Consider the following 21,008-nt stretch of genomic DNA (forward strand, 5'->3'; position numbering starts at 1 on the left):
CATTCAGATTTAAATTTAATTTTTTTCCATATACTAACTATTGCTAGTCTGCTATTACAACATTCAAATTCAGATTCAAACATTAAAAAAACTTTAACTCATTGTTCATTTTTTGTTCTCTATTTTTTTCTTTTAGAGTTAATCGTACGATTACGTGTTTAAATAAAGTATTTATATTTTTTCCATTTATCGACTTACTATAACATTCAAATATTAGAAGAGTTTTAATTTATTATCCATTTTTGTCCTCTATTTTCCCACTAGTACAACATCCTATTCAAATTTTAGAATAGCTTTAATTTTTTTTCCTTTTTTGGATAATTTTTTAATTTTAATTTTTCAGATGACATATTTTAAATCATAAGATTAAATAATATTTTAGCACATTTTATATATTTGTGACACAAATCAATTTTTTTTTAAAAAAATATTCTTTATTTTCTCAAGCTCCATTACCTGATTATCTTCTAGAATTTTTTAAAATCTTCACAAGGTAAATGTATGTTCTACATCCCTTTATTATTTCCGAATCAAATTTATAAAATTTCATTAATTATATTATTATTCAATTTTAAATTTGGTACTAAATTAAAACATGACAAACGAAATTAGAACGGAGAAAAAAATACATTATTCAAATGTGGAAAATAGAAAAAGCTTTAATTCGTTATCCATTTTGGCCCTCTACTTTTTCAATTTTAGTGTGTGAGTCAATTATTTAATTATTTTTCCCATTTCCCGCTACATATAATAACAAAAAAATATATATATAAAGGAGTGTGTGGGGAATGGGAAAGAGGGAAAATTCATCAAATTAACAAAAGCCAACCATTAAAAGCGGTCTCTATCTTCTGTGTCTTTCAATCCTTTAGGTGGCCGTACTCTCTCTCTCAAGTTGGTTTTTCGCCTCTCTCTCTCTCCTCTTTCTCTCTCTTTCTGCCTTTCTCTCCATCAGAAAAAAGTTCACTGTAAGTTTTTTTTTTTTTTCAGTTTTCTGCAAATCTGAGCTTTTCAAAACCCTAACTATTGAAGAATTCGGAAATGTATGTGTGAATTTTTTTGTTGTTTTGTTAATTTTTGTGTTGTGTGGAAATGCGGATGATTATATGAATGTACATGTATGATTTGTTATTATTGTTTTCGGTGTGTGAATCGTGTAGCTAGATTTGTTAATTGAATGCGTTGAATCTATGTTTTTGTTTTTTTGAATTTTCTGATCTATTGTGGAAATGTTGGTGTGTTACCTGTAGATTAGGGTTTTGAAGTTTCTTTTATTTGTTGTTTTAATAAATGTGTACTAGGTTGGAGGAAATGTAGGTGAGAGTATTAATGTGTGAAGATGTTTGTTGTAGTAGAATTAATTGAATGTGATTTTAAATTAATTTTTGGAATTGATTGCAGGGCAATCATGAGCAACGAAGAAGAGAAAAGATGTCCTCTGTGTGCTGAAGAGATGGACTGGACAGATCAGCAGTTTAAGCCTTGCAAATGTGGTTATCAGGTATAGATTCTTTGGGGTTTTTCTTTTGTTTTGAATTTTTCCTGTTATTTATTTTGGTTGAACTGAAATAATAGAGGGGAATGGGATATGGCATGTGTTGGTTCTGGTTGGTAGATAGTGCTACTGGTATTGAATATATGTTATAATTGAACTGGTATGAACTGAATTTCACTTTAAAAAATTATTTTAGCTGAACTAGTTTGCTATTATCTGGCGATTGTAGAAGATTTTTACATTTCCGTGCGAAGTTATGTAGACATTTGCTGAGTCTGAGACTGCTCCAGATTTCATGTATCTAGTATGCGTCTGCCGTCTGTATTTGTATTTTTAAATTAGAAATCTTGGTTGGCTCAATCCTAGTTTCCTTTTAATTGCAGTTTTTGGTCTAAAACTTTTTTTACTTTGTTGAGCTGATGAGAGAATAAATAACTTTATTACAAGCTTTATTTTGATGTGAACAATTGCTTTAGGTAAGACTAGATCAATGATAAACACATTTTGTGATATCAGGAAATTTCTCCTTTTTTGGTTGTAGAATTAGTATATACACTGACGCAGTTCTTCAGCCTTACATTCAATATTAGCCATGAATACCGTAGTAGTGTTCACATTTTCTTTTCATGAATATGACTGGATGGTTTAGACTTCAGTGATCATTTGAACATATTGATGTATCAACAGACTCCATGTTTGTCAGCTTTGAAGTAGCTTCAGCTCCTAAGAGCACTCCATAGGAAACAGTTCCTAACAGGATGACAACATGCTCTTTCAAGTTTATTAACGTGGATAATTCTTTCGTTATAATATGCCGTTTGTTATACTCTGAGTGCTATCTTTAATATTTTGAAAATGGGGTAGAGTTCAGCTAGAGAAAGACCAATAATATGCAATTATTGTTTTTCTTCTTGACATATATGATATTGATTTTTTTCCCCAGAACTCAGTTGGTTTCTAAGATCACTTCTGGTGCTAGCCTTTTTATTTGTTATCCTGGTAGACCCCCAGCCAATGTATTTTTTTTTAAATAAAGTTCCTGATAAAGCTACGTAAAGACTCTTATTGTTATTTCTATTTTATAAATATTATTTTGTTGAACTAAGAAAATGTTGACGATTCCAGTTCAAAATTTTCAGCCGTATAAAGTTAGTTGAAAGAATAATTAGATACATCGTAGCTATCACACTTCCAAGTACTTGAGTCATCACTATTAGATTTTGTTAGAAGCTTGGCAAGACAGCGCACTTGTTAGTATGATATTTAAGGGAGGAGTGCTAAAATGTTGACTTTCTAATACATCAGTTGTTTTCTTTTTGTGGCTTATATTTACTATTATTACTACAGGTGTGTCTTTGGTGTTGGCATCACATAATGGACATGGCAGAAAAAGATGAGTCAGAGGGACGATGTCCTGCATGTCGAACAACATACGAAAAGGAGAAAGTTGTTAGAATGCAAACAAATATTGAGAGGTTTTTTCCCTTGTGACTAATTTACTTTTTATGGTGTATGGAGATAGAATATAACTGGCAGTTGGCTTCTAACAGGGCAGGGAACAACAATGCCAATAGGAAAAGCAAACAACAACCAAAAGCAAAGCAAAAAACTAATGAAGCCAAGAAGGATCTCACGAATGTTCGGGTCATTCAACGTAAAATGGCATATGTGATTGGCCTGCCTCTAAGTCTTGCAGATGAAGATGTATGGAGTTATTTTCCATGTTACCCGTTGCTAATTTCTTTTTGATGAAGTAATTGGTTTTGTTAATTCTAAATTTTATTGACCCTGGAATTATAGGAAAAATTCTTCTTGTCCATCTCTCTCCTGATGATTTTTATTCTTGAGCAGCTTTTACAGCGGAAGGAATATTTTGGGCAGTATGGAAAAGTTACCAAAATTTCTCTCTCTCGGACAACTGGTGGTGCCATCCAGCAATTTGTTAATGATACTTGTAGTGTGTGAGTAATGCTACATGTCTTGATTATCTTGGCTTGTTTAGGTTTTTATTACTGAGAGATTTGCTCTTACTGGCTCTTTGTTTCCTTAGCTTCAACTAGTCCAAGTTGTCTTAAAAGGCGGGACTTTATATTTTATTTTTCTCTGGTGCTATTACCTTAATATGTTCCAGTTACTTCATCCTGATTTTCCCTTGTTTGGATCTTATTACTTTGTTTAGGTCAATATTATTTATCTCATGTTGCAATGGTCTAATGTCTTGGGTTTCTTCATAAATTTGTCTTGCAGACAATTGTTTTTGTTTTGCTGTAACTGGGTACATATTCAGCACAATCTTAGTGCTGCTTCATCATTTACATGTTATGTTTACCTATGAAATTTCTTTTTGCTGAAAGCTGTTACATTATCCTTACTTATCTTAATACCAACATAAGGTGCTAGATTATAGAATCCTTTCAACTGTAGGTGCTTGTACCCTAAGCTGCCTAATTTTCCAGTTAATCTTTGGGTTTTAACAATTAAAATCTGGATATGTATTTCCAAACTCTTGTAGTACAGAAGCTCAAATCATTGAACTTCTCACGAAGAAATTTCCAAATTGAGGTTCAAAGGGCAAACCAGTTTGTCACAATTCAGACATGTTTGGGTTGTTGGATATTACGAGAGCTCATAATTGGTTACTTGTTATTCCTATTTAAATTATTTCAAACAAAATTCATTTAGGATGTTGCAAGATGATAACTTTGATTGTATCAGTAGTTGAGACTTGAGAGAGGTGAAATTGATGGCATTTAATTCAAAGGTGGCTTAGCCATGATACATGATCAGTAAGAGGCTAGAAGCCTAGAACTATAGGAGTTATTAAAATACTTCGGTACTGAAACTGCATGTGGGGGAAAATAGAAGGTTGATTGAATGTCTCTGTTTGGATTTGTTTTAGTACTATGGAAGTCAGAACTGTTTTGACTGTTGGTGTATTCAGTTATTCTTCACAATTTCATATACTTGTGCATTTCTAGAGTGTGCATAATTTGCTGTTCAATTTTGGTTTGATTGCATTCCCCCCCTCAGGATTGTCATTCTCATATTTGATCATTTTCTGCTTCTTGTTTTTTGCAGATATATTACATATTCAAAAGAAGAGGAGGCCGTGCGGTGTATTCAGTTTGTACATGGTTTTGTCTTGGAAGATAGATATTTGAGGTAAGCATCTACCCCTTTCTTTTGTTTCCTTGGTCAGTGATGTATACTTTGATTTTCCTTACATTAAAAATGGCCTATGCAGAGCATCATTTGGGACTGCAAAATACTGCCATGCGTGGTTGAGAAACACGGTATGGACTGTGGTCCGTTTGTGATCACTATTCTTCTTGTCACTCCCTTTGTGGGAGCATGTTAAAGTTTGCTGAACAAATGAATAACCAGTGTTGACATTCTCCTTTTCTTTTGCGCAGCCTTGCAGTAATCCGTCTTGTCTATATTTGCATAGCATTGGTGCTGATGAAGATAGCTTTGGTAAAGATGATGTAGCTGCGATTCATACAAGGTATTCAAGATACAAAACTTCCCTTCAATACTGATGTGCTCCCTCTGATGTGCATATGTGATCTGAGGTTAATTGAGAGAGTAGTGTATGACTGCATCACCCGTAATAAACTATAGCTCTCATATATTTCTAGTGTCCTCTTTTGGGTGGGATGAAACACAGTGCATAAAAGAAGAATCAGTTTCTCACTTTTGCAATACTAACTAAATAGGTTTCAATCCAATTGGTGTTCTGCAAGCTTTACAGGCAGAAACTGGTGTTCCAAGTATATGATTTTGATACTTGGTCGACAAGAATGATGTTCCTGTTGCACCCAAGTAGATATCATTTTGGTCAACTTGGTGTTGAAGGTCTCATGTTGCCAGTTCCAAAAAAAAGCATGGTGCTGAAGGTCTCTTGAATGTCACTCTGCACATGCTAATATCCAGTGACACATTATTGCCTATTACTGTAACATGAATATATCTTCCTTGAGAATTGATTAATGCCAACCTGTTTATTTTCTTGGTGAGATACGAAGGAAATTTCTATTATGGATAATAAATAATGAGGAGGTAGTTTGCATTTGCCCCTGTTTCCCATTTCTTGATATACTAGGCTGTGATGGCCTGTGCTAGCACAAGCCCAACATCGTAGAAGTTGGAACTTTCATTGTTAATGGACTTAATTTTGATATGAAATTGCAAATAATGACATGTGAGTGACCATCAAATTAGATATAGACATCATCACAGCACATAAACAGAGCTATTCTGTTTATAAATGAAATGACTAATATGCTCTCAGCTTGTACTTCAAATTCCATTGAATAGATATATCAAAACCTATAGCTGTTCTGTATAATATAAATAACTGCCTTGCCTTGGACAATGTCAAGGTTTATTTCTTTTGCTAATTGAATGTTGACTCTTCAGATCTTCAATGATAACTTTTTCCCAAGGAATGCCTGCAGATTTGTTCTAGTGGACCTTAGAGGTTCCTGAAGTTAATATATTTCTGTAGTTGGCCTAACTGAAGGGTTTTATGTAATTGTTGCTTTGCGTAGTAAAATTCTCCTGGGTATAGTCTCAGCATTGGTTTCATTTGTTGGTTATACAGGAATAGAGTTCAACAAATAGCTGGTGACGCCAGTAATATGATGAATCGTTCAGGAAATGTCTTGCCACCTCCAATTGATGAATTATCTAGCACTGGCTTTACATTGACTGAGACATCTAGCATTAGAAATGCTGCAAGTGTAAGAATCCTTGATGTTTAGTTCTGCATTAAGCAAAAGTATCTAAACATTTAGCTTCAGTTTCAGCACAAAAGTTGCTGTAGTTTTCTTTTATATACTGAATGGATTCTTTGGTTTGAACTGCAAAAATGTTCATCGAATGCTTTTTATGTGATTTAGGATGCATCAAATGATACAGTGAATTACAGTAGCTACATGGCTCATGTAGTTCCTCATGATAAGGATGGAGACACTGGTGGACCAAACAGAATGACAACTTTTGTTGATATTGTTGGACGGTACAATACTTCTGGTGCAGAGAGAGATGGAAATAGCACGGAAGATTGTAGGATTTTGAATTTATCTTCTGACCTATCTTCAATAACCATTAGTAAAGATGATCATAGTCATGAAAAATATCCTGATAAAACTTTGTTCAAGGTTCCATCTTCAAATCACATTGTCAATCATCCGCGAGGCAACCTAAATTTTGTTGAATTTTCAGATGAACCTTACAGGGAAGATTATACATCTTTTGACAGTCAAGGACTGAAGGATCCAAATAACATGGATCAAAAGGCTTTTCTTATGCCATCTTGTTCTACTCAATCCACAGAGAACTCTGGTAGTCGTTTATTAGTACATACGCCATGTAGTCTGAGTAGCAATGGAATAGATTATGGAGCTTTACATAATCAAGTGGATGAAGCTTCTCTGCCACATTCATGTGTAAATGCGATATTGAATGAAGGACTTCATGACTTGAAGTTCCAAAGTTCTGTCAAATCTGATAGGGTTTACAGAAGTTCTACCTCATTTTCCAATGAAGAAATAGTGGAGCACCTACGAAGGATTGATGGTGATAACTTGACGAACTATCAAGATTCTTCATTCAATGCCATAGAAAGCAGTATTATTTCAAATATTATGTCAAAGGACTTGAATTTATGTGATGATTCAGTGGCCTTGCGTCGTAGTTTTGTTGGCTCGTATGGTGAATCTGTTGGGAAGCATGGTGCTTCCTGGAACTCTTTGCACAGCGACCAATTAGGGTTCTCTTTTGTGAAGCAAGATGACTTTTCCAGGCAAGGAGGTGATTTGGAGTCGTCTTTTAGAAATATTGGTCAGATATCAAAGAATTCGTCCATCCTTCAGGATTTCAGAGAAAACAAGGATCAGTATGTGCACAAGGCTCCCTATCAAAGTAAGTGTCGGCAGGCTTTTCCTTATTTTATTTGGTAAAACAGTTAGGTTTAGCTCCATTTCAACAAAAAAAACTTGGATTTAGCTCCCTGTATTACCTTCCATTGATTCTTTTTTCATTTTTATTGGAATCAATTCGGCCCTTGCTTGTCTATAGGTTTTCTGTTCTTTGATTATTAGAGAAAACCATGACACTAGCTTCAATTCTTAGCTTTCTTATGTTACTGCATTAGTTGCTTTCAGTGTATATATATTAAGGTATTTGGTCATAGTTTTGACAATTTTTCTTGCTTTATGTTGGATTGCTAGCTACCCTATCCTTGCTTAGTTTTGACAAGCTTTCTGGCTTCAATTATCCCTGCTTTGTTTGGTATTGCTCTAAAGGGTGAAGAAGAGATGAGTTTTCCAGGCTTCAAAATGTATACCAATGAGGAAATACAAAGGGATTTAATTTGTATATGTGCATTTTCTCTGACCTCTATAACTTAACCTACCCAGTTGCTGCGCCATAGTGTTCTCTTTCATACTTGTGATTCAATTGATTGTTGTATACTGAAATCTCTGAGCTGTCTAACAGTCACCAGACCAAAAGTTTCGGCTCCACCTGGGTTCTCAATGCCCCCAAGGGACCTGCCTCACGGTTTTGCCTCATCTGATGATATAGGAGGAATGCCTCGTTCTCTTTCTGGTAACTCTCACATTTAAATTTTTCACAGTTACATGATAAGCTGTGTCTTGTTGTGAATGAAGTTAGTATATAGTTCTTATACTGCTATTTCTACAAGTAGCCGTTCAGTAAATAGTTCTTATACTGCTATTTCTACAGGTAGTCGTTTAGTAAATAGTTCTTCATCAAGTTTGCTTCACACACCATCAACCGGAAGCATTAGCAGTGCTGGTGATGTCGATTTTGTTGACCCTGCCCCATCAGTCTTTGGAAATGGCAAACCAACAAATGGTTTTGATATATCAGCCTTGGAGATCGGGTCAGCTTGTGTGCCACAGAGGAGAGGGTTTGAAGACGAGGCAAGAATCTGGCATCTTATGCAACAAAAACCTTTAGATCAAGGGAAATTCTCTCAACGAATTGCTTCTCAAACACCATCCATGCATCAGTCACGTAGGCATCCTAGCCATGGCGGAGATGAGTATCTTGGCCTGGATGATATATATGGCTTCTCATCAAGGATGGTGGATCAACACCAAAGTTTCAATTCATCTTCCTATTCACAATTTCCACAGCAGAAGCTTGCGACAAATGACCACATCTTTAATGGCTTCCAGCACAATAGCTTGGACGATATCCATCGTGGTAATGAAGTGGACAACATGACACAACACCAGTCAAATGATTCATTAGGTTTCAAAAAATTCTATGCTGGATATGGAGATGTGATGTTCCAGACGCCCCGGTCTGGCGATGTATACACCAGAGTATTTGGGATGTAACACACAAGACACTTTACTAAAATGAAATTGTCCCCAACTATTTTGTGTTGTTTGCAGAAAATTATAAATATGTTACCAGTTAATTACACATACTTGCCTGGTGTTGGCTTTTTTTCAAGTTGAGGTGTGGAGGGAATTGAGCCAATTATTTGTTTCTCATTTTCCAATCATCCATTAGCTGATTAAAAAATCACATTTATCTCATCACTCATCAGTCCGTATTATATTTTCCTCTGTTTTTTTTTTTGCTTTAGAAATTAAAGTATTTTAGAAAAAATTATAGATTTGGCTTCATTTTTTTTGTTGCGTTATTACTTATTTGTTACATTTTGACCATTAACCTCGATCAGAAATAAATACAAAATGTAAATTTATGGGTTCATATAACAATATAGAATTAAATTTACAATCATATAGTTGTAGATAATTAATAATATATATAGTGCATGTTCAAGTGTGCACCTTGACGGTAATGGTAGAGTTTTCAATTCGATATGAATTTACATATTGCATTATGATATATATTAGGTACTTCATGTATAAGGTGATTAGTATAATAAATGCAAGTGCATAACCAAAATTCTATTAACTATGAATCACAATTTATTTTGTTTGTTAATTTTTTAACGTGAGTGAATATATGATTATTTGTCAAAATCAATTATACGGATTCACCTTTATATATATCTTTATATATATGGATATTAAATTATATATATGAAATTTATATATTAGTACGTTTTCTACTTATTTAGTATGTTTGATCATAGATTTTCAATCTTTTATTATTATAAGAAATTAAGCGTTTTATCATAGATTTTAAATATCTTTTATTTTTTATAATAATAAAAAAAATAAAGTACGATCGAAAGTGTTATAAGAAAATACCATAGTTAATCTTAACATCAAATTTGGAATTTTTATAATCAAACATTGATTACCAATTTTTAAAAATTATGACCAAACTACCCCTATATTTGTTACCAATTTTTAAAAATTATGACCAAACTACCCCTATATTCATATACATTTTACTAATACATTAAACCAAAAAAAAAAAATAGAAGCATATTTAGCCCTATTTACTTACAAACGTAGGTTCTGTTTCTTCCCCATATCTCTCTACCGTCCGATCTCTCAAATGCTAAAGCTTTCAATCCATCAACAAAGCGCGCCAAATACAAAAAAAATTTAACTTCATTTTCTTCTCTACTGATCCAGAAAGAAAACGAACGGAAAATTGAAGAAAATTCAGAAAAAAATTCTGATCCGGTCAACAGTTAGTAAGCATCTAAGGTTAGGTTATATAATTTTTTTTTGTGAATTTTATGGTGGTTGTTTTGTGTTTTTAGGGTTTGGATAGTATGGCAGAAGTTCCGGCGAGTCCAGGAGGTGGTTGTGGTAGCCATGAGAGTGGTGGTGAACGGAGTCCTCAATCGAATGTGAGGGAACAGGACAGGTACCTTCCGATAGCGAACATCGGTCGTATCATGAAAAAGGGATTGCCTGCTAATGCTAAGATAGCTAAGGAGGCTAAAGATACTGTCCAGGAATGTGTTTCTGAGTTCATCAGTTTCATCACTAGCGAGTAAGTGTTTCTTCGCTCTGTTCACTTTTACTTGTTCAAATACATGAATATTTTACCACTATGCCTATATATTAATATAATTGATGTGTAATTTAGTGTTAAATCTTGTGATATGATTTGGAAATAAGTAATCGATGTTGAAGGTAAAAGATGAAAAAAAAAATGTTTTCCTCGCGAATATGCTAAAAGTGAAAATATATTTTAGTATAGTGGAGAAGTAAAAATTAATTGAGGGAGTATATTGCTAGGATTTGAACTTTTATGGGTTTTAATTTAGTCCAGTGATATCAAGTGTTCCTAATTGGGTTCTAAATTTAATTTTGTAGATATTAGTGAATCTTAATACAATCTGGGTCGGAACCCATACATCGGCTTGTAGCTCCACCATGTGATATTAGGAAAATTGACATGCTTCCATTCCCTTTAGATTGATAATGGGATAAATACAGGTTAGAAGTTCATATTGTGAAAGCACATCCAAGTGTTCAGGAGTGTGTCTCTGAGTTCATGAGTTTGATCACCAGCGAGCAAGTGTTATATTGTTGTATTTGAACTTTATGAATTCTAAATTTTAGTATAGTGACATCAAATGTTACTAACTGGGTCCTAAATTTAATTTTTATACGTATGTATGTGTGTTTCTTAATATAAATACCGCATTTGAACTAAAGCAATTGGGTTTGGAACCCATTTGTTGGCTTGTAGTCCTCCCCTATACTAATAGGAAAATCGATATACTTCCATGCCCTTAGATTGATAATGGAATAAATACAGGTGGTGAGTTTTGTTAGTCAGAACACATCCAAGTGTTTCAATGAAGAGAAAAGAACAAATCAGTTAAGAGCGACATCATACAGTAGTCAATACAAGTTAAGAGATTTAAGAGCTTCATATACCTAAGATTTATTTGAAATTTGATGTATTATTAGTTCATTGTACTTACAATGTTTAAATTTGAAGTGGTATTCTTGAATCTCGGAGTTCATTGTGCTTGGAGTCTCTTTTTAGGTTTAAAATATGGTGGAATCCAGAACTTTTTTGCAACTGTGTTCTCTGCACATGTTTTCTATGCGTATGGATGCAACTTAGATGATTTGCTATACATGATGAAACTACCATGTTTGATGTTCCTATGGATACGACTTAAATGATTTGCTATACTTGTTGAAACTACCATGTTTGATGTTCTTATGGATACGACTTAAATGATTTGCGATATATGTTGAAAAATTGTTGTGCATCTACATTTATGAGCTTCAAATTTTTTTGAACAAGAACAAAACAATGTTTGTAATTATTTTGAGCATATCGGAAACATTTGTTGGAAGAGTGTAAGTACTGTTGGTAAGGGCCTAAGAGGTGAGAAAGAGAGGCTGTGCGAGGGATGGAAGGAAATTTTTTTTGGATGCATTTGGGGGAGGGAAGAAGAGAAGAAAAAGAGGACAGAATGATTGGGCCCACTATGGGTGACAGGAATTTGGAGAAGTGTACATTCACATGTAATTCCACACCACATGAAGAATAGCACAAGCTGAGATTAAATGGTCTAGGTTGACACCAGTTGTCAAAGAATGGCAAATATGATACGAAAGGGTGACAAGGGTCTTTTTATTGCCAACTTTCAAAGGGGGTCAAAGTTTAACAATATCAAATAGTTGAGGAGAAATTTTAGAGATTTTCCGTAGTTATTATTGATGTATAACATAGTAAAAAGGTGCCCCATATAACAAAAATGTTAGTCTATTTGTGTACACTGTATGTTTACTATATTCTTTCTTTAGATCAGAGAAATTCTATATGATAGTTTACTCTTTCTATGGGTACAGCTATTACTGTTTTAATGGTCAAGGTTTGAATTCCAAACCGTCTATATTCTCTTAATCTTCAAGTGAGGACTTGTGTATTACTTTACATGTTAATAGATGATTGCAAATCGAAAAAATGTTGATAAATAATGGTTCTGAGATAGCAGCTTTCTTTTAACTTAGATGTTGACATTTACTGATAACGTTGTTGTAGTTTGTGCTCTTGCATGTGATTTTAAATGTGTTTCTGTCTTTTACAGGGCAAGTGACAAGTGTCAAAAAGAGAAGAGAAAGACAATTAATGGAGATGATTTGGTATGGTCACTGACCACCTTAGGATTTGAGGACTACATTGAGCCACTAAAGGCCTATTTGATTAGGTACAGAGAGGTAATTGCAGTTCCTCCTCAGTTACTGATGATAAGTAAGCTTTGGTAAATGAAGAAATCTTGATATTCTTGTGCGTGTGTTTATAATCGACAACTAAAGAGAGAGAATAGTTCTTTTCTGCTCATTTGGAAGATTTTTTGTGTATCAGTGGTCTATATGAACTTCCACTGTAGTTTTGAAGAACTTCTATTTTACCCCGTGTTATTATCCGATTATCAACTGATCAATGTCTCTTTTTCTGGTGATGAATCATTCTATTTGCTGGTCTGTGGGCTAATCATGGTATTGCAGATGGAGGTATGCATTGCTTCCCCACATCAATGATATAGAGTTGCTTATTGTCTTTACCTCTGATATGTCACTAGCTATGCCTTGGGGATTGTTTCTAATGTCAGGGAGACACCAAGGGATCTTCTAGGGCTGGAGATACGTCTGCCAGAAACGATATAGTTGGAGGTCAGCTCAGTCCCGGTACACAGGTAAGAGGGTACCAAACTCTCTATTCACCATGTTCTGGTAATCTCAACCCTTATAGAAATTAAGGAAATAGGTGTTACTATTTTGACTCCTATTTTTCGTGGAAAATGGCAGTTTGTCTATGATGGGTCTTTTTCACAAGGCTTTGACTATGGGAACTCCCAAATGTGAATTTCCTAGTAAGTGCTTCTTCATTCTCTTCATACTAACCTTGCTTCTCTCTTTTGTTTTCTTTTAGCCTTTATATATAACATCTTCTGAGTGAGGAAAATCATTGGTTATCATCCTTTTATTAATTTTGATTTTCCATTGGAGTTGATTAGTTCCTGTATGTACCCTATGATGGCCCCCTTTCCTCCCCCACTATTAATTTATATATGAGGTGCACATGGAAAGATTTAAATAAGAGACATCTACCTTTTTACATTCTTTAGGGCGAGATGAACAAATATCGAGTTAACTTTCTTTAACTTGTGCTGGTGGCAGAAGGGTTGCTGCGTGTGTTCTGGCTCTGGGGTGGGTGGGTCTTCCCTATCTCAATTATGACGTACTCGGTTAGGACCTCAACTCCCTCCGGCACTCCGGCAGTAGTGTTGAGGAGTTTTGGATGTTCTGTTTAAAGGTTACTTTGGATCTAAGAGCTAGATAAAGTTGTCCTAAAATATTGTAATATTAATATTGACACCATTTTTATGGGCAGACCTGAGCAAGAAAGGATAGTGAATTAAAAGAACATAATCATATGTAGAAGTGTTATTTTCCAGTTTGTCTTACCGACATTTCATAAAAGAAGCTTACCTGGGTTTGGGTTCTTCTTTATTCAGTTTGTTCTCTTGTTTTTTTTACAAGTAAACAAGCAACAAAGGCAAGAAACTAGATCTGTCTAGGTACAGTGAATAATTGTTCCTTATAAATCTGGTAAGGAGTTGAGCAAGAGTAAAATGTCTGTAGTATACATCTTTAATATACATTAGAGGGCTAATATTTGCAACTGTTCTGTTTTAAGAGACGTACTGTAACAAATACTAGGTTTAATTGATTGCAGAGAAGACTATAGTTTGGACAATGGGTAGATTAAAATTGGTGTTCATCGAGCTTCCTACCTCTCAAAAAGAGAGGGGTTGGGGAGATGGCTGCCTACCTCTCAATAGCGTGTATTAAGGTAAGATAAGTAGAAGCATATTTTTGGGGAACTACAAATAAAAACTGTGATTTGATTTGTGTTAAGATTTGCATATGCTCTACTTTTTCCAGACCCCCTACTTATGGGATTACACCGGGAATGCTTCTTGTTGTTATACAAATACAAACTGTAAATTAGTATTAGCTTGAGTGAAGAAGATTCTGTTGTGCTGAACACAACTTTGATACTCTTGCTTCTCTGTTACTATCTTGATAGTTGAATTGAAGTGCTGATTATGTTTGGTCGATTTGCAGTATTACAACGGTGCTGATGCGAGTATCTTCTGCCTAGAGTTCTTGTTTATCTATGTACTAAGCCATTCAATGGTTGCTGATAATATATGTTTGAAAGCTCTAGGAACCGAAAGTATCCTGCAAATCTTGAATTTAGCCATACAACAAAACACTTTATTTTCTGAACTTTTCTTCCAGTACTTTGATGCTCTATACATGTAACATGTAATTTGGTTTTTATTGTTGTAAACTGAGTGCAATCTTCTTTTTCTGCAAAATTTGCTAGGTTCTAAGGGTGAGTGACCTTAACTTTTTGTATGAAGTTACTTTTAAGACATTTCTTTTGGAAGTTTACAGAAATATTCTTGGTGTTTTATGATTAGAAATAGTTACTGTGCAGCTGTATATTTCTAAAGGGCACCCCGGTGCACAAAGCATCCCCTGTTAGTAGGGTTTGGGAAAAGGGCCACACATGAAGAATTGTGAAGTAGACAGTCTACTCTAATACTGCTTATACGACTCAAATCTGTAAGGTATATATAGATCATATGGAAACAACTTCACTGTGCAGCTATATATTCCATATGTGGAATTTTATGCTGAGATTAATCATATTCTAATACAATGAAAAAGACAGCCCCCTGCACATATAAACTGTTCAGAACTCAGCAGTGATCATTGCATAATTGTGGATACTGTGTAATGCTCATCAGAGCTGAGACTGCAACAAAGAAAGAGAAAGAAATGGTGGTATGGTTATAAAAACAACTTCAAATAAAAATGGGTTAGATTTTTGTATGGTCACTCACTTAATAGTTACTTATTATCTAAAAATGTCGTCCTTTTTCTTGATTCTATTTTTTTTTTAATAAAGAAAGTGATCTTTTGAGATAATACATTATTAGTTGAGTGACTGTCTTAAGAAATAACAAAAATAAAAACAGTAGACAAGCAATATACCAAGAAACGTCTTTTATAGTTCTCCAGGTGCTCCTTTGGGTCACATTTAGTTACTGTATAACCTTCAATTTGGTTCATCTCCTGCAGTAAATACATTATACTACATCAACTAATGTTCTGCAAAAGTCACAATGTTTAAAAGACCAGAGCTTATACACATGCTGAAAACTTGAGATATTAGGATGGTAATAGTAATTAACTACAAACAATGGAGAAAGGGCATTCGGATGCACGAAGCATACAATCTTCACGCAAGGTCTGGAGAAGGGAAGTACCCCAAGGGGTATAATGTTGATTCTGAACATGTGATCAGAGGTGGAACTAGATTTAAACTTTATGGATCCTGAATTTTAAAATGACGGACTTCATCAAGTGCAAATAACCGGGTTCTAAATTGGTATAATACATAAGCATTCACTCAAACTTGGCTTTAGTTGGCAAGTAAGCACTCCAACTTTGAGCGTGCACATCTAGACACCTCAACTCGTCTCCCACTATGTCAGTTGAAACACTCCTAACATACAAAATGATCATCTAGACACCTCCAAAATTTATGTGTCATGTCAGCGCCAGATGTCCATGAGACAGTGAGACGAGTTGGAGCATTTAGTTGCCAATTGAGACCAATTTTGAGGGTCTGATATTGTCTTATGCCTAAAGTTATAGGTTTGTTGGTAGATTTTCCTGTTGTACGCAAAGCACGAGGATGGGCACTATAGAACTCAAGCAGAAGATCATTATAAACTTGACAGTAGCAAATTTCAATAATAGCTTCGAGGAACATAATGTTCTAATATTTAAGTGAAAATATTAAGGTATATAACTATAGTTAAAATTTACTTCTGATGGTCAAAGCATTCCATTGGAAGAGTATCAAAGAAAAGGTAATATGTGCAATACCTTGATCCATGCTGCAAGTTTTGTCCTGCCTGTTGTAATGTCATAGTTTTTTACCTCGAACAAGAAGGGCTGGAATCTTTCAATGAATGGCGCGTAAGCTATATCCACCTGTCCATCACATATACAAGGTAGTGAATACTGGAACACGACATAAATTTGCTTCATTTGCTGCATCCCCAGAAAATAATTCTTATGGTAAACGTTAACAGCAGATCTCACCTTTTCACTTATTAATGTTTATGTTGTTCGGACTCTTCAAAATGTCAACGGGCGTATATCAGACTCTTCAAAAGTAGTGTAACTTTGGAGAATCCGACACGGGTAAGACATTGAAAGTGAAGAGTCTGCGCAACTTAGACTGTTGCATCTATAGATGAGGTCTTTTACGAGCGTATATTGAATGACGAAAAAATAAGATGTAGATACTCACCAGACTTAATGAACCAAGGAAGAAAGATCCATCAACAAACTTGGAAAGAGCAGTCTCAATGGAATCAAATGCTGCAACTACACCAACTCGTCTATTATGATTCTACCGCGAAGCAAATATGTAAATTATATAGGAGTTAAAACTTACTGGCGTCATTTATTTTGTCTTCCTTTAAAGACGAAATTACAGCTTTGTAAAAGGAGTCAAAGTAGGAGAATAATTCTTCTGCGAATTCTCTCTTGGAAGGATCCTACATTAGCGAGCACACAAGTTGAGAGACGGGAAAAGTAGGAAAATCTCAAAAGAAATCCTATCAAGAACTTACATCAGGGAAAAGTGATGGCCCTTCAAAGTTACTGTCAATATATCTAATGAGATCCATACTCTCTCCCTTAACTTCATTGTTGTGTTCCAGTGATGGTACCTGTGAAAGAAAAGAATTAAGTTCTCGGAGTAGCACAACAAAGTGACAGCATAGTGTAATGCAATGAACTAGTATGTACATTTTGCCACCTAAACCTGTCAATTAGCAGACCTAAATCGACTCATTTACCTTTCATCAATCAAATCATTCATAGATAAGCTAAACTTTCTTTCTGGGGCCTTTCAATTTAACCAACTTGAAATTAATTAAACTCAAAGAGTCTAAACACACATAAATACACAATCATTTTAGTAACAAGAAGAGGGCTAAAGCCACAATGGGTCCTTGCCATCTGAATCAGTAGACAAATGGACAGAAGGGACATTTTTACTAGTAGGGGGTTCTGTGGTTCCTATGCTGCTGCGAATTTTTAAAGTTCACGATATGTAAGCAAAATGATTGACGAACCCTTAGATCGCAGATAAAAATATATTAGAAGGGAACCTCAAATACACACACAGGAGAGGGACAGAGAGACATCATTGGTTTCAACTTATCATTTAGGAATTGATAAAGCTGGTTTATAGATTTACTGTGCTAAAAGAACAAGCAGAACAGCTTAACTCTATTATGGATAAACCTTCTGCCTGGACTGCAGAACTTCAAAGAAAGCAGAGACTATAGACCATTTGAATAACGGCATAATACATAAAACATATACTCAAACTTGGCCTTAGCTGATAATTAAGCACTTCAACTTTGAGAGACCACATGTAGCCACCTCAACTTGGTCTCAACTGGCAGCTATACACTCTAACTCGTCCCCACTGTGTCATGGACACTGTCCACGATGCTATCGTGGAAAATAAATTTTGGAGGCGTCTAGATGACCATTTTGTAAGTTGGAGTGTTCAACTGACACAATGGAAACGAGTTGAGGTGCCTAGATGTGCATAATCAAAGTTGGAGCATTTACTTTCCAGTTGAGGCCAAGTTTGACAGTGTATTTATGTATTTTGTCTTTGAATAACTGTCACCATTTATTTGAAACAATAATGTCACTTTCACCTTATTTGCTGGATAAACCTTCTCCTTATACCAATCTGGCCTGTTCTTTAGATCAATAGGAACCAACTTAATCTCTTCCTGCAGCGCCTGATTCACATACAAGAATATAAATCAACTAACTTTATAGGTACTGGAAAAAATTCGAGTACACCCTAAATTTAACCAAATTCTAGATCAATAGTTGCTCCATACAAACCTTACAATTTCTAGCAATCCACGTACGTTGGGCATATGGGCATGAGTAAGAGATATAAAGCCTTCAACCAAGAAAATGAATAAATTGACTATCACAAGGGAGATAAACTAATTTATCAGGCTGATTTCACATATGGTCACTGAATTTTACCATCTAGAAAAGTAAAGTTACAAAACTGTTTTTTGTCACAGCTTTACCTACTACAAGATTACCATCACAAAACTGTATCCGCCATAACAAAAAAGTCACCTTGATGGGTATGTTTTACTTCATAGTGGATAATGTTTAGCAACTTTAATGTTATAGCGGAGAAGGTTCAATTATTAGCTAGTCTAATGCGACAAAACAACAGACATTATCGTTGTAGTGTATAAAGGTCAGTAACCATATTTGGACTAACCATATAATATCCGACATAGAATTTTATCCATCATAACAGTAAAGTCATAGATTTTTATGCACTATATCAACAAAAGTCACTTCAATGGATAAATTTTAGTACTTTATAGAGGATAAAGTTTAGTGACTTCATTATTGTAGGTGTTAGTTACTTCTAACATGACAAAAGAATAGTTAAGTGACTTAACCTTTGTTGTATATAATTTAAGTATTTAACCATATCATATCATACAAAGAAGAAGAATAGAAATGCAACAATCACATTTGAGACTAACAAAAAAGTAAAAGAGCAACTAACTTTGGAGTTCCATCAAAGATTGCTGGTGGCTCTGAAGAGGAATCAAGGGCAGGAGGAAGTATCTCTCTAGAACTTCTGAACAAACAAGGAATTGTTAGAACCAACCAAAATTGTTGAACCCAATAGAAGGCGTGCCTTTTAGAATCGAGTGATTTGACGGATGATCACTTAACTAATAGATATTATCCCAAAAGGTATCTTTTATTCTTGATTTCAATTTTACTTCAACGAAGAAGGTGATTTACTGAGATAATAACTATTAGTTGAGTGACCATCCGAGATTGATGTTTGAAGACAAGTAAGTAAGCAGAGTAGAAGAAATTACAACAACAACATACTAAAAGTAATCCTACAAGTGGGACTGGAGAGCATAATGTGTACGCAACCTTACTCCTTACCTTGTGAAGCTAGAGAGGGTTTTTTCGATAGACCCTCGGCGCTCAAGTAATACATATGAAAAATCAATTATATAAAGTATTATATAGTAATGTAAAGTCATACTAACAAATAAATAACAGAGAAGATAACATAAACAAACAACAAATAATATGATAACTCAAAATAAAGGAAACAACAAATATTATTTTAGATTACATTTGAAACAATATTTTCTAGTTCACTTACCAACCATCAAAAAGATAAGGAATCAATAGTTTTTTTTAAAAAAAAAAATCAAAAAAACTAACTCAATGTAATCTTTTTGCGAGTTTTATATATTAACTATCAATTGTTTCATTTTTATAAGTGATAGATGATAAAAGTAAACAACTTATTGTTTGAAATGTGCGACTAAGTAACAGTGATAATTCAAGTGTGTTTTCGAGATTATGTCAAAAATAAGTAAGAAAACAACTTATTTTCCGAATAAATATTTTAGTGAATAACATTTTGCATCTTACCAACCAAACACACCCTAAAACTATAAGAAATACGAGAATTCCAGAAAAAGTAGCTAAAAAAATAGAGAAAGAGAGTACCCAGAAGCAATTATTGGAACAGCTGGTAGAGCACAAATTTTGGGGCAACCAATGTGATTCCATTTTAATGGGTATTTAGCATTAGAGAAAGTGAAAGAGAGTGAACTGAAATTGGTTCTCAAAGGAAGAAGAATTGGAGAATTGACATTAATATGAATCTGATGCCCAATGCTCGAAGCTGCCATTTTTCTCGTTTAGGTTTTGGTGATTTGGTTCGTTAATGCGTTTGTACTCCTTATCTCCCCCTCCTCTCTCTGGCAAAACTGTGTTTCTCTTCTTTTTACTCTTTTCCCTCTTAGCTTTGTTGGACGATTGTTATTCGATGTATAATATTGTAATATAATTTCGGTATGTATATGTTTGTTTTGATTGTTATTTAAAATTATATTATATCGTTTTTAGAAGGATAAACAGATTTATTATATGTAATGATTGCATTGGTGTGGTTGTGTCTTTACTTAAATTTTATTGTATCGTTTTTTTTACAAGGACAAAAAAATTCATTTTATGTAATGATTGATTTGGTGTGATTACGTATTTGCTTATTATTTAATAATTTTATTTTAATATTTACTCTACTTTTTTTGTAGTAATTACAATTTCCTATAGGTTTATCATTCAGAATATGAATATGTGATATTATGTAAAAACGAAGAATAATACAATTCAGTATTTTAAAAAACGTATTTGGGGCGAGTCTCGAGAAGGGGCGTATCAAAAACGCTTCGGGTGTAAATTAAAGACGTAGATCCATTAGGCATAAGCTAATCCAAGCATAAAAAAGTATTTAGACGTAAAAACGTTCGCCCCGGATATTTTTAATTTTTTTTTTTTGCATCATATTTATGATATTTCTCTAATTATAGATTTTT

General features: G+C 34.3%; 3 protein-coding genes across 7 annotated transcripts; 2 read left to right on the forward strand and 1 right to left on the reverse strand.

Moving 5' to 3' along the window:
* Window positions 1-795: 795 nt before the first annotated feature.
* LOC107017872 lies at window positions 796-9,075 on the forward strand. Of its 2 annotated transcripts, none has more exons than XM_015218151.2 (12): window positions 796-968; window positions 1,402-1,501; window positions 2,843-2,970; window positions 3,046-3,199; window positions 3,347-3,456; window positions 4,574-4,657; window positions 4,740-4,788; window positions 4,909-5,000; window positions 6,099-6,237; window positions 6,397-7,420; window positions 7,997-8,107; window positions 8,246-9,075. In XM_015218151.2, exons 2-12 carry the CDS (start codon window positions 1,409-1,411, stop codon window positions 8,866-8,868), a joined length of 2,607 nt encoding a protein of 868 aa, XP_015073637.1. In that variant the 5' UTR covers window positions 796-968; window positions 1,402-1,408; the 3' UTR covers window positions 8,869-9,075. The 2 variants fall into 2 exon arrangements, with proteins under 2 accessions (XP_015073637.1, XP_015073636.1); XM_015218150.2 differs by lacking the exon at window positions 796-968 and adding an exon at window positions 991-1,043.
* Window positions 9,076-9,950: 875 nt separating this feature from the next.
* On the forward strand, window positions 9,951-14,906 carry LOC107018309 (nuclear transcription factor Y subunit B-10-like). Of its 3 annotated transcripts, XR_001456626.2 has the most exons (8): window positions 9,951-10,151; window positions 10,221-10,456; window positions 12,522-12,651; window positions 12,943-12,948; window positions 13,047-13,130; window positions 13,243-13,307; window positions 14,174-14,290; window positions 14,566-14,906. XR_001456626.2 is itself a non-coding variant. In XM_027916668.1 (7 exons), exons 2-6 carry the CDS (start codon window positions 10,233-10,235, stop codon window positions 13,297-13,299), a joined length of 501 nt encoding a protein of 166 aa, XP_027772469.1. In that variant the 5' UTR covers window positions 9,951-10,164; window positions 10,221-10,232; the 3' UTR covers window positions 13,300-13,307; window positions 14,566-14,906. The 3 variants fall into 3 exon arrangements, 2 of the variants coding, with proteins under 2 accessions (XP_027772469.1, XP_015074252.1); XM_027916668.1 differs by lacking the exon at window positions 14,174-14,290 and having other exon boundaries at window positions 9,951-10,164; XM_015218766.2 differs by lacking the exon at window positions 14,174-14,290 and having other exon boundaries at window positions 9,952-10,151.
* A 118-nt stretch (window positions 14,907-15,024) lies between these two features.
* Window positions 15,025-20,449, reverse strand: LOC107018308 (protein IN2-1 homolog B-like). Of its 2 annotated transcripts, none has more exons than XM_015218765.2 (10): window positions 20,137-20,449; window positions 19,160-19,231; window positions 18,463-18,523; window positions 18,267-18,353; window positions 17,160-17,258; window positions 16,982-17,084; window positions 16,835-16,911; window positions 16,405-16,512; window positions 15,505-15,585; window positions 15,025-15,265 (listed from the first exon to the last, which is right to left on the reverse strand). In XM_015218765.2, exons 1-10 carry the CDS (start codon window positions 20,319-20,321, stop codon window positions 15,254-15,256), a joined length of 885 nt encoding a protein of 294 aa, XP_015074251.1. In that variant the 5' UTR covers window positions 20,322-20,449; the 3' UTR covers window positions 15,025-15,253. The 2 variants fall into 2 exon arrangements, with proteins under 2 accessions (XP_015074251.1, XP_015074250.1); XM_015218764.2 differs by having other exon boundaries at window positions 19,160-19,234.
* Between the last annotated feature and the right edge of the window lie 559 nt (window positions 20,450-21,008).

Source organism: Solanum pennellii, chromosome 4 (genome assembly GCF_001406875.1).
Source record: "Solanum pennellii chromosome 4, SPENNV200".
In the NCBI taxonomy this organism is placed as follows: Eukaryota; Viridiplantae; Streptophyta; class Magnoliopsida; order Solanales; family Solanaceae; genus Solanum; species Solanum pennellii.